The sequence below is a fragment of the Hypomesus nipponensis genome, chromosome 22 (assembly GCF_054491055.1).
Source record: "Hypomesus nipponensis isolate SF chromosome 22, ASM5449105v1, whole genome shotgun sequence".
Classification (NCBI taxonomy): domain Eukaryota; kingdom Metazoa; phylum Chordata; class Actinopteri; order Osmeriformes; family Osmeridae; genus Hypomesus; species Hypomesus nipponensis.
Window position 1 is genome coordinate 11,664,147 of NC_140382.1, and position 16,077 is coordinate 11,680,223.

Genomic DNA, 16,077 nt, shown 5'->3' on the forward strand with positions numbered 1-16,077 from the left:
GATGAAAACCTTATAAATATAGTCTATAGTATGAATGTATTTAACATTTTCAGTCTTAAATGTTTGTTACTGCGTGTTCCGTCTCTTAACCAATGACAATTAGTGAAATGACGCTAAAATGAATATCCCTCAATAGTGCCACGCCTCTTAATCTAACACGCAGGCGTAGTACATGAGTGGGAGCTTTTCGTCCTGAAAAGGATTTCAAATCTTTCCGTAGCAAGGTGAGATTAATTAAACACTGTTTCTGACTTTCTTTGCTTTTTTTGTAATTAAGGACGTGATGTTAAGATGGGTAGAACGTATATTGAGACTCGGGTTGCTGTTTAGTCATGCTTTGTGCTGGCTATTGTAGCTTATTTGCTAGCTAATTTTAACGATAGCTACAGTCTAGTTTTACTAGCCAGCTAGAGCTAGCTTGCTAACATTTTTGAACAAGCTAGCCAGTTTTTGTGCTAGTGCTATAGTAATGCCATGATGTATATCAAATAAGTTGCCTCAAAGCCAGTCGTTGTTGTTGGATTGTTCTAGTCATTAACTCAGGCCACTTTTCTCTAAGAATGTTGTTGGTTGACGTATGTCGACCTAGTTAGCTTAAATATGGTGGACCAGGTGAGAAGCTTCTGTCAGAATCAGATCATGTCTTGTCGGGGTCAGATCCCACACGTGCACATCCTGTTACCGCCGCGGCATACAGATCCAAATCGAACAAACAAATATAAGATGATAGCTACATATCCTAATTATATCACTGGTCGCTGACTTGGCGTCTTAATTGTCGGTTTTTTAAGTTGAAGCTGACTTGGCCATTTGTCTTTAACGTCGTGAGACTGAGCTTTATTCCTGTCTGCATCATAGCCTGCATGAGAAGTTATACGTAATATGGGCCACAGAAGTGCCTTGCCTAGTTTCATCTTAACATCTTGTTCTTTTTCAGAGCATTGACTGCAGTGCTTTCCAGTCAACGGGCTTTTTTGTGTGTGATATCTAGTCTACCATCTTGGTGGCAGGCTCACTGTTAGACCATGTAGGCTTGTGTGTGCTAAACTCTTTGCTGTGTGACTGTGTTGCAGCTCTCAGGAGCTCGAGCCCTTCAGTAAAGCTGTATAAACACCGGGTCGACGGGACGGACGGCAGCGGCGCGACGTACGGGGAGCTGCGCAGTGACATCACAATGAGCTACAAACCGATCGCCCCCGCTCCGTCTGGCTCCAACCACACCCCACCGGGTCAGTCGTCTGCAGGGCATCCTGCAGCCTCTGTGTTGTGAATGGATCGAGACCCAAGTTGGATCCTTGGCTTGTGATGTGCAGATAAACCTCTGGGCTTATACAGTACCCTGCCTAACCATGACTGCCCAGCTCTCTTAAGAGCTTCAGTCTAGACACACAAACTGGCTACCAGCCACCGTTTCAACCTTTGCCCTCAACCAAAGCACTACCACGCTCCCGAAGATGTTGGTGAGGATGGTAATTTGACCTAGTAGTGCATCTGTCTTTTCCCCTCCACAGGCTCCAGTGTGCCCTCCCCGTCCCTACCCTCCTCATCTAACTTCCGGCCGGCCTTCAGTGATTTTGGACCACCTTCCATGGGCTTTGTTCAGGTGCACCCTCTTAAGAGATCTTGTACATTTTAGAGAATCTTTACTTTGTTGCTTCTCATGCTACGGTATCGGCGCACTTTCAAAATCTTTTTAAACTCTTTATTTCTTCACTGCCCTTTGCTTTTTATCACTGTAATGTCTGAAAGGCTAAAACACCCAACCTCCACACTGTTTGACCCTCCTTTGTGGACACACAGCCTGTGAAGGTGTCCCAGGGCTCTACATACAGTGAGCTGCTGTCCGTCATTGAGGAGATGAGCCGTGAAATCCGACCCACCTATGCTGGGAGTAAGAGCGCCATGGAGAGGCTAAAGAGAGGTACTGTGCCCAGATGAATCTATACAAAACGCAACAACTCCAAATTTTACTAATTGATAGATTTTACAAATGATTTCAAGTTAGGCAAATCTGAGATTTTTTCCCCCCACACTTTTGCTGCAACCTATTTCAGGTATCTCTTGATCTTGTCTTCCCTCCAGGAATTATCCATGCCCGTGCGCTGGTGAGAGACTGTCTGGCAGAGACAGAGAGAAGTGCACGTACATAACCCCTTCACTGGATCCCGCTATCCCTCTTTCTATTGACCTCATTATGAGCCTCCTGTTCCTGTGACCCAAAGTCTTTGTTGCATAACCTGAAGCGTTATCCATTCCCTTATGTTCTCTCTCTAGGAATCCTTAATGTTCTGGAGAAAAATGTATTGGTGGTGCATAAGAGTTAGTAATGATAAAATGAGGACAGGGATTCAACCTCTGTCGTATTTACAACAATCTACTGTACCCTTAATTCCTCTTATCTTACTCTCCTTACCCCCCACACAAGGTTGTTTTGATAACATTTTAATCATAATCACTCATTCCAGTGCTTTTAAGGGGTTTCATAAGGAGTTGGGATTTCTAATATACAAGCTGGTAACAGGCGCAGACGGGTAATGTTTTGTGAAAATGAGAGAAACTACGAAACATAATTTGCTGGTTGTCTTTTCATTATGGCATGGTAGCCATAGATTTGTGAAATTATTTTCAGAAAGTTTTTTTTCTAAGCTGCTATACTGACACCACTGTACAACCAAAGTCCAATTCAATGCCGTTATCTGTTGAGCTCTAAAGCAAAACATATTGACAATACCCCAGATTCATTACCCTACTGTTTCCACCCAGGGGACACTTTATCTCCCTGTACCTCATCAGTTTCTTAGTATGGCAAATTTTGTAAACCCGATTTTTGCAGTTTATTGAATCTTAATTACAATAATATAAAAAACAAGTTTTTAAATGAAACCTGTTTGTGTCGTCTTCGTTAACAGAAACTATTGCATTTATATAGGGGAAATTGGCCCACAGCATAAGGGAGGATCGGCTGTCAGCTGATCTTTGCCTTACCTTCCCCTATAGGTAAAGGATTTGTACCCATGCAGCAAGCATTACCCCACCTGAAAGTTCATGCAATAGCTACCATCTATCCAAGTTAATTGTGTTAATATTTAACATGAGAAGAACTATATACTGTATATGCGTAGGTGGATTCAAACCCATGATGCAGGTGTACTTACCTCATGTACAGTCATAACTGGAGACAAAGAAATGTACCGACAGGAGAATATCTTTATTTGGCTGCTCAGTCACAATACACCAGCAAGAGAGAAAGAAAATACATGGAAAAAACGAAACCCTGCTGTTGTCCTTACATAAAACGTATGAAGACATTATACCTATAGTAGACCTATAAGACAAATGAGCTCATGTTAACATGTAAAATATATTGGTTTGTCAGTCATAGGATGTGTAAATATAGGGTGCTACCAGAAACTTAACTGTTCACCTGGAACTTTGGAATTCAATCAACGTTCATTCTCGAGTCTTTGTCCCTTGGATACTAACATCTGTGAGGCCTGGCTGATTGCTACAATCTACTATAACTTAACTGATCTAATCCTCGTATGCAGCTTTCAGCTATCCAAACCTTTCAATTGTGTCAAGACAGAGGCTTTTGCATCCAACCTGGAATTGGTTATTTTCATGTTCTCTATGACAGCTAATGTGCCCCTTTAAGATTATTAGGTTGGCAAATTATTTCAGTATGGTATTCAGCCATACCATATAAAACGTATACTCCAAGGACATTTTATTGGTGTGGGAGTTAGGGCTTGTTTCTGGATCTGGCACGGCCATCTGACTATGCACACACTGCTTCAATATCCCCCTGGTTGAAGTGACATTCAACACCTATCAGGGCTTTGATTTCACAAAGTGCAGTCTTTAACCACAAAGCAAGCTGCTGGTGGAAGAGGCCAAAATATAGAGCAGAAATAATACGGTATATACTAATATAGACAATATATCAATATCAAACAGACATGGATTGGAAATTAAATGTCAGACAGTTATAATGTCAAGAAAATACGGATAAAAATAGAAATTAGAGTAACATTTAGATAGCTATATATAGCACGAGGAGGGTAAAAAAAAAAAAATGTGTGTATGGTTGGGGGGTGATGGAGATTACAAAGGCGTCCATACATATCTATGATGTTAAATGATTGTCTCTGACGATATGTTTTTTCCCAGTCTCACAAGCTGGATTGAACAACCCTTTGTGTTTTACCGTGCTTAAGACGAGCGTGCATGTAACATGTAGGATGCAACGTTGAGAATAAGATGGGTTCTGATTTTTGATAATCGTGATGTGTGTACATGTGTTTTGTGGGGGTCTACGTATGTGAGCTAGTGTGAGTTTGTGTGTCTGACACCTGGACAAAACTGTTTAGAGGAAAGTGGCTTTGGTGTGTGCATACAACTAAACCAGAGTCAGTCATTTGTCCACGATTGCACCCCCTCCATTTAAATTCACAGTCAGAAATGTTGTCCCGTTCAACCCTGACAAATAAAGAACAAAAGATTACTTTCAAAACCCTGCATTCACACAAGAAATACAAATGCAATCCAGACGTTTGCCTTTAACCCAAATAATAAATGCATGGGACATACTATATATTCTCCAGCTGGCCTTATAGCATGGGACACAACAAGAAAACAGGCTAAAGCCTGTCCATTTCTGCGTATGGTCTGCGTTTTCAGATCATGCTTCTTCATTGGATCAAAACAGCTAATGAAGTCTGAACTGACTCCATTGAGCATACTAGCTAATTACTGAGGCGTCTGTGCCTCTGTACAGTTTGACACATACCGTGGTGGCGGTGACTGGCTGTTGTTCTCTGGCGGTGTCGCTGAACAAGCTCTTGTAACGACCCTTCTCCTCCTTCTCCTTGGTGCGGATGCGCTCGTCCATGGCCCGCAGCTCTTTGGCCACCGAAGGCCCAAGCGACGGATCCAGCTGCAAAACTTTGGCAAAGTCAGCGCGAGCCTCCGCTTCATTCCACACGGCAGCGTGGGCTTTGGCACGCTTGAAGTAGGCTTTCACATTGTCTGGCAGAGGGGAGGGGGGTCACAAAACACTCAACTGATACATTTGACACATTTTCTCTACAAAGGAGTGAGTGAGTTTCAAAAATGTTGCCACCTGAACCACCTTAGGAAGAACAGAGAACTGAGCACAGGGGATATTCTGATATGACAAAATATGACAAAAAATACCATCATGTAAATACAAACAAAAACATCCTATGGTGCCGTCAGGATGAACCTTGTCGTGCTCGGCCCATGACTCACTCTCGTATTTGAAGAGCAGAGAGGAGCAGTGATCCAGGACCTCGTAGTACTGGCCCTGCTGGAGTTTGCACTGACAGTAGTTCAGCAGCAGAGGCGTGATCATCTGATCCAACTTGATCCACGTCTCGTCCCCTGGACGTTCCTGATTGGACGAAAGGGAAGGGATAGGTTACTTCAGGTGATGTAGTCAAATGTAGAATACCAGTGAATCAGCAGGTGGTACTGATTAGTGTTAGTATACATATGCATTACATAATGCCTGTACATACATGAATGCATGCATTTTGTAAAAATGGTTCATATTAAAGATGACGCTTAGAACGGAATGAACCCAGCAAAAAATGAACAAATTGGCACAGGATTGGCACCTTCATCTGTAGATTCTTAAGGCAGGCGATGGCGTTGTGGTACTTCTCTGTGGCAGCCTTCACATCACCGTTCTTGAAGAGGGCATTGCCCTCCTCGTGGATCTTCGGCACCACTGCCAACTTCTCCTCGTCGGTCATCGCCCAAGTGTCGAGGCGGAACGAGCCAGGGGGCAGCACCTGGAGGAACGGGGGGTTAAGAGTTTCAAGGGGTTTTTACCAATTCAACTGGAGTTCATAGTGATCAGAAGGTTGCCGGTTTTATTCCCGGCCGTGCCAAAATGACGTTGTGTCCTTGGGCAAGGCACTTCACCTTACTAGCCTTGGGGGAATGTACTTACTGTAAGTCGCTCTGGATAAGAGCGTCTGCTAAATAACTAAATGTCAATGTAACCAGGCTATTACAAGAGATTAGGATAAACATTTCCCTGGGATTCAAACTCTTAACACAACAATGTCCCCTTTGCCTGCATTAATTAGTCAATGTTATGAGTCATGATGGTAATATGTGGAATAAGCTATTCAGAAAGTTTAATAATACAAACATATTAAATACTAAATCCTCTGAGGGTCCTTTATGCCAAACTGGATGTGACCCAGTTTTTGACCTCCATACCCAGACGGACATCCTCACCTCTAAGAGATCCAGGGTAAAGACCAGGGGCTGGGGGTGGGCCTGCAGCTGGTCCAGATCCTGGTGGCCAAGTGAGTGGTGAGAGTGGATCTGGGCAATGCCACAGCAGTGCCTCTGGCCCTCAAGGGGGTCCTTTCCAGCGCTGATGTTCCTCAGGGACTGGGACACCAGTGGGTACAGGGCTGTGTGCTGAGGGACGGACGGAGGAAGGGTAAGAGAAACGGAGGGATGAAGGGAGGTAAAGAGAAAATAGAGAGGGAGGTAGAAATAAAGAGAGGGAAGAAAGGAGGTGAGGAGAAAGACATAGGGAGGTAAAAAGATAGGAAAAAAGAAAGGCAGACTGTGAAAAACATTGTCATGTGTTAAAGGGATAATTATGTTGTGCCGTTTTATAGACAAATTAACCAGTTCTATGACACGCACAGGTTGATTGTAATTTTGCTAGCTGCAATAGCCAATGCACCGCTGACCACACCCACCTTGGTTTCGCAGGTGAACTCAGCAACCTCACCCTCTCTCATAGTGGCAACTATTTTCTCCCACACGGCCAGCTTGAACTTCTTGCCCAGGATGAGCTCCATGGGCTTGCTTCGTCCGCCCATGTTTCTAGAATCATCCAGCACCGTGCCATCACACAGGCTGCTACGGTAGTGGAATAAGACCTGGTCAAACACACAAGTCTATTAAATTTATTTGGATTCATTGTGCGTCATACGGATAGAGCAGAGTATTTCTGTGTCCTCGTCCTCCTGCAAAATTATGCGACCACTCATCCCACAATTTAGTGCTTGTGGTTTATAATCACAATTATGAAAAGTAATGGGTGTACATGTGAGGAGTTTTGAAGTGGTGTAACAAATAGCTTTATATACTGATAATCCTCGCGAAATAAATTCCTTCGTTTTCTTTGCAGTCCAGTTGTGATAATCCAACAACAAAAATATCTGTGATTTTTTCAACACAGGATGGGATAAAGGCCTTCAATGTAACATTAGCTGAGCATGATTTGTAAATAGCACCTTCAATATCAGGTTTTATCCAATTGCAAAGCCCGAAAACAGAAGCGTAAGGACAGAGAGACCAATCGTTTCTCTTAAAAACACAAGCATCCGGTCCCGCCTACTCCTTGGTCAAGAATCAACCAAACTAAATAAATAATTTGGCTGCATACATATTAGCCTACCGACCAAACGCTTTTACTTGCAAAAGGCCATGAAATTCGCTCCTAACGACCAAGTTTCATTTTACATAGTAGTGAAAATTGAAATGGTACGGACAATCTAGTAAGTCACAGCTCGATAGCTAGTGTGCTAGCTATATCAGCTAGACTATGCTAGCTAGCGCGTCAATTACGAGCTTCGCTTTAAAATGCTATCTCGCATAGCTGGAAATATAATTCAGCAACAGTTGATCTTTAAAAAAACTTGCCTTTGTTCCATCGGGGAATGTTGATAGCTCCCCTTTCCCGGGACTGATCACTTTTTTCTGAATCCCCTCTGCGGTTAGATTTAGTGCCAGTTCCTCCATCCTTGCTACACCAGTGTAAAAAAATAATAATTGCGAGCTCGGGCGATGCAAACCGAATGCCTTCGCTTCGGGAAAGATCGAGAGAAATCGGATCTCTGACAGACGTCATTAGTGACGACCTTGAGCAAAGAGCCATGTGATGTTGTTTATTGTCCTCTGCATATCAGCAAAGTTCATAGAAATCCTCCGTTTGTTATGAAACGCCTATAAGTTAAAATAAGAACTGCCCCAACTTGTAAAAAAAAAAAAAAGCAAACAAGATTTATTGTGTTTCACAGTCATAATTCAGTCACAAAACATTTACACAGGCAAGACAAAATCGCTCTCCTTCTCCCACACAATATGGGTATGTGCTGGAAGCATTTCATTGAGGCACAAAGTGGTTTGACGGTTAGTAGTGGTCAGTGAAAAGATTACATTAAAAATACATCCATGGGACAAATTATTTTCTATTACATAAATGACTGAAGTAAAATTGCAATATTGGTAGCAAAACACAAAAACAATGTAGTGAGAAGGGTCATTTTTCAAAGTATGGCAGATAGAACAACTTGAAGCCTCTTCGTCCCCGAACTGCACATGTTATATAAATAACATGGTACACTAGAAAAGATAGAAAATACTAGGATTACTTTTTTTGTCCAAGTATAGTAAGCATGTAGGTGCGTCATGTTTGTGCACACTGAAAAATAACTCAAACCTGAAACTGCTGTCTGAAAGGTTCAGGACAGACAAAGACGATTGTCTTTAAGTGATTAATCAATAGCAAATTCAGTTAGATAACAAACAGATACACCTACCGCCAGGAATGAAGAGAAGGAAGCCAGGGACGAAGAAAATAGCACTTGAAACACCTGAGGACAAGTCAAAGGTTACTGAGTTGGACCCCAAAATAATGACTCACACAGGGCGGTGTCAGCCAAGACCTGTTTGCAGATCTGAAAACTTTGAATAGAAATAAGTTTGATGACAACAATTCATCATTGCATTTCTTAAAGCATAATAGAAAAGCATATGACGTTGCTAACGCTTATACATATTGTTCCCAGTTTACAGTATGCCAGAAAAGACCAATACATGTCAACCTTACCTGCATGTGGATTTAACTGTATTACAACACCTGTGAAAATGAGAGCTGGAAGAGAAAAACAATGCACGAAACAAGCCAGTGAAGTTATTTTCTGTGTATCTCCGGATGATACTCTGATAAAGGATAACAATATTACAGCAGCAGACAATGCAAAAGTAAAGGCTACTGCAATGAGAGCAATAAATAGCTCTGGATAAGTGAACCACGGAGTAGGGCATAATGGTAGTCTTAGAAGAAAACCTCAATTTTTAAACCAAATGCTTACAAATGTCTACACTTTGTCGTTTTTTGTACAGGTCTACTGAAAGTGTCTGTCGTACCAACTCCAGTGATGAGGAGGAGGAATGAGGCGAGGACCACTCTCCTGTTCTTCTTCACCAGCGGGTGAGACGTCCACCTAAAGTGTCAAACCAAAACTCATAATTAATTCAGTCATGTGGAGCGGTGTGTGTAATCAGCTAGTCCTTGTGTTCATTGTCCAATTAGTTCATGTAGGACCGGAACTGTGTGTATTCACCCGCAGCAGTGGGCAGAGAGATGAGTGACAGAACTCAAAGTGCTGAAGGACCACTGTGAGCTGCAGTAAGACAATGTTGCAGGATCGCTGGAGAAGAGAACAATTGTTCAGCGTTGTCAGTACTGATTATTATAATGCTCTCATATCCGATAAACAATACTCTCAGTTTTGTCATGTTCGAAGACTTACCTTATTTTAAAAAAGTTATTGAAGGAGGAATTGATATTACTGCCCAAGCCATCTTCATTTTCCAGATTCTGGAGAAAATTGTAAAGAGACTCTAGTTAGTGTTAGTCTGCCCAAATCAAGTTCAGAGTACTCATGATTCAGGTATGTTCTCACACAAAATGATCTAAATGTGGGATTAGTCACTGTCAACTACATTATGAATGTGTAAGAAAAACACAAGTTTACCTGGTACTTCAGATTGCTGTGGTCAGGAGAGCCAGTTGCAGCTGGGGAGGGGTGACTCTGGGACTTGACAAAGGATAGGGTCCCAAATTTCATATCTCCATCCTTTTCCTTCTCTGACCCCTTCCATCCCTCTGCCTCACCCTCCGATACCACTCCATCCTCCTCTCCTTCCAGTACAAAAGCGTCATCGATGCTAAACTGCGCTGTCATACCGATTGTCTCTCTCAAATCTTGGGTGCTGACTGGTTGGAACACACTGGGGAGATGAAGATGGTGATGGACCACAACGAGGCAAAACTGACGGTCAAACTACTTGAACAAACAATTCATAGAAAAGTGGAACAAACACAATACATTTTGTCAAGATGATAATACGCTTTACTATAGTTAATAGCTGTTCCCTCTAAGATAAGTTACCGAATCGCGATCAAACGTACAGTCAAGAGGGACGTTGCTTAGTTGAGCCCATGATTAAAATCCTGAAGTAAACATTGAATGCTACTCTTTTGAGTCTAGCTATTTCTTCGTTTGGATTTCACAATTTTGTGGACAAACTAAAACAAACGTATTTGGTCAGCTGGCATGCTATAGCTAGCACTGTTATTGTTAGAGTAGCCATCCCAACGGGCATTGTTTTCCTTCTTTTCAGTCAGAGAATTACTAGCTAGACCTAGCCCTAGCACGTTAGCGCGTTAGCATTAACGAAATTGTGTAGTAGTATCATTATTTATCAAATTTTAACTTACTTTCTTTGATGGGAATGTTCTTGTCAGATGGATTCAGCTCCACGTTGACATGTGTGTATTCATATTTTATTAACAGATTTCAGTTCAAATATGCTTAACAAATCTCTGCATACCGACTGCAAAAACTTTTCTTGAACTTCTGATCCTCCCTCACATCCGGTGCTCGACTGCTCATGACTGATCACGCCCAGCGGATACTTTCATCCAATCAATATCCTAGTATCGTAACAGCGATAGTCCCAAACAGAGCAGCATATCCATAGAGATTGCTCGGGTCCGAACCATTTTTAATGGTCCATACTGTTAGGGCCAGGGTACATGCATTTTGTTTTTTCGGTAGCGTACAGTCACACGCAGAAACTAGACACAGGCCATTATTTAGTTTTTATTCAAAACTAAAACTACAGTAAAAAAATTCTCATTGTCTTTTTCCGTTTTTACTGACAAAACAAATGTAGCCTAGCCTGGCTGCCAGCCCAACTTTGCCCCGCCCACAAACAAATTTGGTCGGGAAGTTGGGTCTTGAGGGTCTAGTATTGGGAACAACGACATAAAACCAGGATCTGGGCGGACCAATGAAATTACCAGGGCGGGCTTTATACGATGATGGACAGATGATCAACAGTAACATAATCAACAACGTCACGAAAGAGCCCTTGGGTTGAATTGGTTTTCAACAAACAACATATTACGTTGCTCTGATTGGTTGTAGGTCTATCCAATTGAGCGAATGGACATTTGTTTTACGAGTACGGTTGAAACATGCCCCATAGTCACAGCCCAATGGAGAGTTTTCAGACTCATATTCTGACCACAATTATGAGTATGACAACGTCAGGCTAAATGTAGCCGAGCTTTGGTTTGTGGGCCTGCTCAGCCCGGGTGCTTCCGAATGCCGACTGTGCCCTAGGGTTTTCACTGAGTCATTAGGTGTGTCTACAGTAGGCTATATAAAGATGGACGACACGTCTTCACTTCCTCCCCACATCCCGGATACGGATGCTGCCAGTGCCATCTTGCGCCATTTAGGACTACATCATTTCGAGCCAGAGTAGGCCTAAATGCGCAGTAGTGATCGGGTGGTGGAGCCGGCATCAAGGTCCCGCCTATATACACCCGCCTGACCAAATCACAAGCACATGCCCCCTGAACTTTTTGCATTGCCTGCCCAAATAATCAAGTTACAAGATTTTTAGCCCTAAAAAATGAATTAAACAACAAAAAAAGTTTCTGTTTTCTGCCAGTGACAATTGTAGCCTACCAAAAATCGGTTTTAACTTACCCTTACCAATAACTTCCCCATAATTTCAAATCCAATTTTATTATATTTCCGGGTCTTAAACGAAAGAAAGAAAAAGAATAAGGAGCTATAACAGACTTATTGCCAATTGTGCACCCATGACGTGATTTTCAGTAAATCAACCTGCCTACTCAGAGCAAATACACACATCTCTAAACCAACAATCTGAGATTAATCATTGTTGTGATGAAGGTCCAAGAACAAACAGAAGCGTTGCAGCAGACAGATGGACTGATGCAAGCTCAAGCCCTTGGACACAGTACGGTTTACTACAGAGAAAAACAGTCCCTCCTGTTGCTTTTGGATGAGGTTCTAGGGTGAGTAAACTTATATTCATGATCAAACTTTAACTTCAGTAGACTTGAGACATAGTGGTAACAGATACAAGCATTGAAGTCATTTGTTATGTTTGAATGCATTGGTTTGTTTATAGTGTATTTGTTTATGTTGTTGTCATATCTGAAATGTCTCTCTCACTCTCTCTCTCTCTCCCCCCCCCCTCTCTCTCTCTCTCTCTCTCTCTCTCTCTATAGATGAAGTATTCAGCCTTAATACTGTGCCTCACTCTCTTGCTTGTGTTAAAGGTAATGTTTTAATATGTTATATACTGTGCGTATCTCTATGCGTTTTGTGTTTACCATAAGTGCACATGTTACACTTGCTATTTCTTGTCAAGGCCTGTCTACCCCTTCTCACATTATTTTCTTGTTTGCTTGTTGCTTCATTCAGGCCTCCGCTTCTTCTTTACGAGTTGTGCCAGGGTCAACCCTCATTCTCCCCTGTCTCCCTTTCCAAAGTAGCTCCAATGAAGCTACAATCACCTGGAAGTTCAACGGCATTCAGGTACAGGATCCTTTAGTTGTCATTGGCAGCAGGCTGAAGATCGACCCTGTCCGCGCTTCTAGCCAGGGAGAATACGAATGTGTGCTGTTTCGGAATAACACAGAGCAGACGCGCAAATACACAATCAGTGTCGACGGTAAGAGCTTTCCTGTACTGCTCTGCTGTTTGTGACACACTGCATGAATGTACACAAGCCTCCCCCAAACCAAACAACCAAGTAAACAAAGGGACAAGCCACAGGAGCTTGTCGAGCTCAAGCCCCGTCTGAGCTGTTGTCTATGTGTCCCTCCAGCCTTCAGCAGCTATACCCTCAAGCATAAGGAGGGGTCCATCATCGTACTGCCTTGTGAACGGCCACAGGATGCTCAGCCTGAGAACTACGTACTTTGGTTCAAAGAAACATCTGAGGGCCAGAAGAGGAGACTGAGCCCTGCGGAGAGTGCGGACCAGGAGCAACTGAAACTGAGCGGACGACTGGAGTGGCTTTATGCAGATCCCCAGGACGAAGATCAGAGCATCCAGGTTCACCAAGTCACCATAGAACACTCTGGAACATACCATTGCGAGTCGGAGGAGGGAGAGAAGTTCAGCTCCATTGAACTGGTTGTGGAAGGTGATATTGGCTTTCTTCTTTTCTTTCCTTAACATCAAAAATGTTCTCTGCTCCCCCTTTGAGGAGGCAATAATCTGACTTAACTTTGTTAAAAGTGGAAAGCTTAATTTCATGTATTTTCTCTGTATTTGAACATGACCCCAGTCTGCTCTGTTTCTCCATAATGTAGCTGCACCCATAGTAGAGCCATACTCCTGCAGCGGCTTCACAACACCATGGGAACCATGCCTGGATGAGGACAACCGGTCATGGGCGGCCATCTTGGAAGAATCCCTGACTGAGTTCTCCATGAAAATTTATAGCCACCTCAGACACTCTCAGCCCTCTGAAAACATGCTGTTCTCACCTATCAGTATCAGTGCAGTGCTCAGCCACCTATTGTTAGGTAGGAGACTATGGGGTGTTCTTCAGGGTTACCTTAAACATTCTACAGAATGCATAAATGCTTGGAATCCCGGTGTCAAACACACAAGCACAGTTCCACAATCTAGCTCTCTGTCTGTATCCCTTTCCTTGGTCCCTCCCTCCCTCCCTCCCTCCCTCCCTCCCTCCCTCCCTCCCTCCCTCCCTCCCTCCCTCCCTCCCTCCCTCCCTCCCTCCCTCCCTCCCTCCCTCCCTCCCTCCCTCCCTCCCTCCCTCCCTCCCTCCCTCCCTCCCTCCCTCCCTCCCTCCCTCCCTCCCTCCCTCCCTCCCTCCCTCCCTCCCTCCCTCCCTCCCTCCCTCCCTCCCTCCCTCCGACTCTCTGCCTGCCTGCCTGCCTGCCTCTCTGCCTGCCTCTCTGCCTGCCTCTCTGCCTGCCTCTCTGCCTGCCTGCCTGCCTGCCTGCCTGCCCTGCTCTCTGTACTTCTACCAGGGGCCCGGAAAGAGACACGTGAACTCCTAGAGGCGGCCCTGAGCCTGCCCCACAACTTCACTTGTGTCCACTCTCAGATGAAGAAGTTAAAGCAGAGACTTCAGGACAACATGAAAATGGCATCACAGATCTACTACCATGCTAGTACGACCACCATCGTCTTACGCAAAGGACCATGAATGCAATGTGTTGCATAGCTTTTGAATCACTGGGTAACAGTAACTCATATGTTGTCCATGCCTCTCTCTTATCAACAGCCATTCCATTGAGTGAGTCCTTTGCCAACCAATCACTGCAGTACTACGATGCAGAGGCTGTCAAACTGACCAATAGCAGTAAGGAGAACGTGGAGACGATCAACTGTTGGGTGGCAGAGCAAACAAACAATAAGATAAACCATCTAGTTGACTCGGTTCCAGAGGACTCACAATTGGTGCTGCTCAACGCAGTATATTTCAATGGTCAGAAACCTCTACTTATGTGTACATTTGTGTCTGTCTGTTTGTCAGACTGTCTAAAGACATTTCTCAACGTTTCAGGTCGGTGGAAGGTCAAGTTTGACCATGAAAAGTCCAAAGCACCATTTGAAAAACTAGATAATGAAATTGTCATGGTGCCTGTCCTCTACAGCTCCAAATACCCCCTTGCTATGGAATATGTCTCAGTAGTGAAATCACAGGTAACCACACCTGGCATACGCACACACACATGCATGTACCCGCACATACATACCCACAAACAATAGCGTTTGTTCAGGAAGCACAACAGTGTTAACTAAAACTGTAAATACATTTCAGAGGAAATTTCAGACGACCAAGTTAATGACACACTTTAAACATGAAGTACTATAGACAACACAAGACAACTGACTGTAATGCTACTGCATAAAGACACAAATACACGCATGTCTTTCTTACCAGGTGGCCGTGTTCCCTTTATCGGGTCAGACCAGTCTCTTCATCCTGCTCCCTCCCTCTGGTACCCTCTCAGACCTCCAATTGGTGGAGGGGAAGATGACTGTCATGGCTTTGCGTAAAATGGTGGAACAGATGAAGTTGTCGTCTCCCCAGCCAACAGAGGTCACCCTTCCTAAACTCAACCTGGACGTCCTCACACAAATTAATCCATTACTAGGGAAACTAGGTAAAATATCTACATCTAACTGTTGCATTGACATTATGTCCACAAAATGGCCTTTATTTTTATGTACACCACTGTCCCTGCGTGACAATCAGCTCCTTCCCTAACTCCTGTCCTCCTTCAGGACTGTCAACTCTCTTCGAGGGCGCTCACCTGTGTGGTATTTACCCGGACCAGCCTCTAGTGCTGACGGACGCCCGCCACCGGGCCTTCCTGGCTTTGACGGAGGCCGGTGTAGAGGCGGGCGCAGCCACCTCGCTCTCCTTTTCTCGCTCCTTCTCTACCTTCTCTGCCCTGCGGCCCTTCCTGCTGGTGCTCTGGAGCGATCGGGCCAACCAGCCGCTCTTCCTGGGCCGTGTCACCCAGCCGTGAGGGGGGCGGGGAGTGAGAGGGAGGTGGGAAAGAGAGAGAGGGAGAAAGAGGTGGAGAATAGAAGGAAGGAACACGTGAGATAGAGGGAGCGTCGAGGCGGGAAAGAGTGAAGGGGGAGGTGGGAAAGCGAATGAAAGAGAGAGAGAGAGTAAGATGTGAGGAAGAGGGAAAGAGTGAGTGGAGGTGAGATAGAGGGGAGGGAAGGAAGCTAAGGGAAGCAAAATGAGCCAGAAGAGTCAAGGGGAGTCGAGAGACGACAGGGAGAGAGGAATGTGAATCTGAGGTGGGGAAGAGAGATAGAACAAGACAGAGAGAAAACAAGTGAACACAAATCAAATAAAGAACCATCACGGTACCTACCCAGTCTATGTGTGTGTGTGTGTGCACTTGCA

General features: G+C 44.1%; 4 protein-coding genes across 4 annotated transcripts; 2 read left to right on the forward strand and 2 right to left on the reverse strand.

Moving 5' to 3' along the window:
* Nucleotides 1-145: 145 nt before the first annotated feature.
* Nucleotides 146-2,883, forward strand: cdk2ap2 (cyclin dependent kinase 2 associated protein 2). The gene is made up of 5 exons (XM_084686220.1): nt 146-224; nt 1,074-1,229; nt 1,512-1,603; nt 1,801-1,921; nt 2,083-2,883. Exons 2-5 carry the CDS (start codon nt 1,175-1,177, stop codon nt 2,148-2,150), a joined length of 336 nt encoding a protein of 111 aa, XP_084542346.1. The 5' UTR covers nt 146-224; nt 1,074-1,174; the 3' UTR covers nt 2,151-2,883.
* A 301-nt stretch (nt 2,884-3,184) lies between these two features.
* aip (aryl hydrocarbon receptor interacting protein) lies at nt 3,185-7,870 on the reverse strand. The gene is made up of 7 exons (XM_084686211.1): nt 7,699-7,870; nt 6,750-6,932; nt 6,271-6,459; nt 5,640-5,816; nt 5,272-5,413; nt 4,790-5,028; nt 3,185-4,479 (listed from the first exon to the last, which is right to left on the reverse strand). The coding sequence occupies exons 1-7, from the start codon at nt 7,795-7,797 to the stop codon at nt 4,474-4,476; spliced, it is 1,035 nt and encodes a 344-aa protein (XP_084542337.1). The 5' UTR covers nt 7,798-7,870; the 3' UTR covers nt 3,185-4,473.
* Nucleotides 7,871-8,030: 160 nt separating this feature from the next.
* tmem134 (transmembrane protein 134) lies at nt 8,031-10,732 on the reverse strand. Its single transcript, XM_084686215.1, has 8 exons — nt 10,565-10,732; nt 9,819-10,074; nt 9,594-9,661; nt 9,405-9,491; nt 9,208-9,284; nt 8,888-8,932; nt 8,598-8,651; nt 8,031-8,400 (listed from the first exon to the last, which is right to left on the reverse strand). Exons 2-8 carry the CDS (start codon nt 10,026-10,028, stop codon nt 8,318-8,320), a joined length of 624 nt encoding a protein of 207 aa, XP_084542341.1. The 5' UTR covers nt 10,029-10,074; nt 10,565-10,732; the 3' UTR covers nt 8,031-8,317.
* Nucleotides 10,733-12,074: 1,342 nt separating this feature from the next.
* On the forward strand, nt 12,075-16,040 carry serping1 (serpin peptidase inhibitor, clade G (C1 inhibitor), member 1). Its single transcript, XM_084686209.1, has 10 exons — nt 12,075-12,181; nt 12,398-12,448; nt 12,594-12,843; nt 13,000-13,320; nt 13,490-13,705; nt 14,174-14,317; nt 14,431-14,634; nt 14,713-14,852; nt 15,094-15,316; nt 15,438-16,040. The coding sequence occupies exons 2-10, from the start codon at nt 12,398-12,400 to the stop codon at nt 15,683-15,685; spliced, it is 1,797 nt and encodes a 598-aa protein (XP_084542335.1). The 5' UTR covers nt 12,075-12,181; the 3' UTR covers nt 15,686-16,040.
* Nucleotides 16,041-16,077: the final 37 nt, after the last annotated feature.

Bases quoted from the DNA above. Each gene is read 5' to 3' on its own strand.
- cdk2ap2 (XM_084686220.1), top strand. From the start codon at position 1,175: ATGAGCTACAAACCGATCGCCCCCGCTCCGTCTGGCTCCAACCACACC. The intron at 1,230-1,511 runs GTCAGTCGTCTG...TCCCCTCCACAG, and splicing joins CTCCAACCACACCCCACCGG to GCTCCAGTGTGCCCTCCCCG. The intron at 1,604-1,800 runs GTGCACCCTCTT...GTGGACACACAG, and splicing joins CTTCCATGGGCTTTGTTCAG to CCTGTGAAGGTGTCCCAGGG.
- aip (XM_084686211.1), bottom strand. From the start codon at position 7,797: ATGGAGGAACTGGCACTAAATCTAACCGCAGAGGGGATTCAGAAAAAA. The intron at 6,933-7,698 runs GCAAGTTTTTTT...GTGTTTGACCAG, and splicing joins CATTCCCCGATGGAACAAAG to GTCTTATTCCACTACCGTAG. The intron at 5,414-5,639 runs GTGCCAATCCTG...TCGTCCAATCAG, and splicing joins TTAAGAATCTACAGATGAAG to GAACGTCCAGGGGACGAGAC.
- tmem134 (XM_084686215.1), bottom strand. From the start codon at position 10,028: ATGACAGCGCAGTTTAGCATCGATGACGCTTTTGTACTGGAAGGAGAG. The intron at 9,285-9,404 runs GTGAATACACAC...TTGACACTTTAG, and splicing joins CTCTCTGCCCACTGCTGCGG to GTGGACGTCTCACCCGCTGG. The intron at 8,933-9,207 runs GTACGACAGACA...TTTCTCTTCCAG, and splicing joins CCTCCTCATCACTGGAGTTG to CTCTCATTTTCACAGGTGTT.
- serping1 (XM_084686209.1), top strand. From the start codon at position 12,398: ATGAAGTATTCAGCCTTAATACTGTGCCTCACTCTCTTGCTTGTGTTA. The intron at 12,844-12,999 runs GTAAGAGCTTTC...GTGTCCCTCCAG, and splicing joins ATACACAATCAGTGTCGACG to CCTTCAGCAGCTATACCCTC. The intron at 13,321-13,489 runs GTGATATTGGCT...TCCATAATGTAG, and splicing joins CATTGAACTGGTTGTGGAAG to CTGCACCCATAGTAGAGCCA.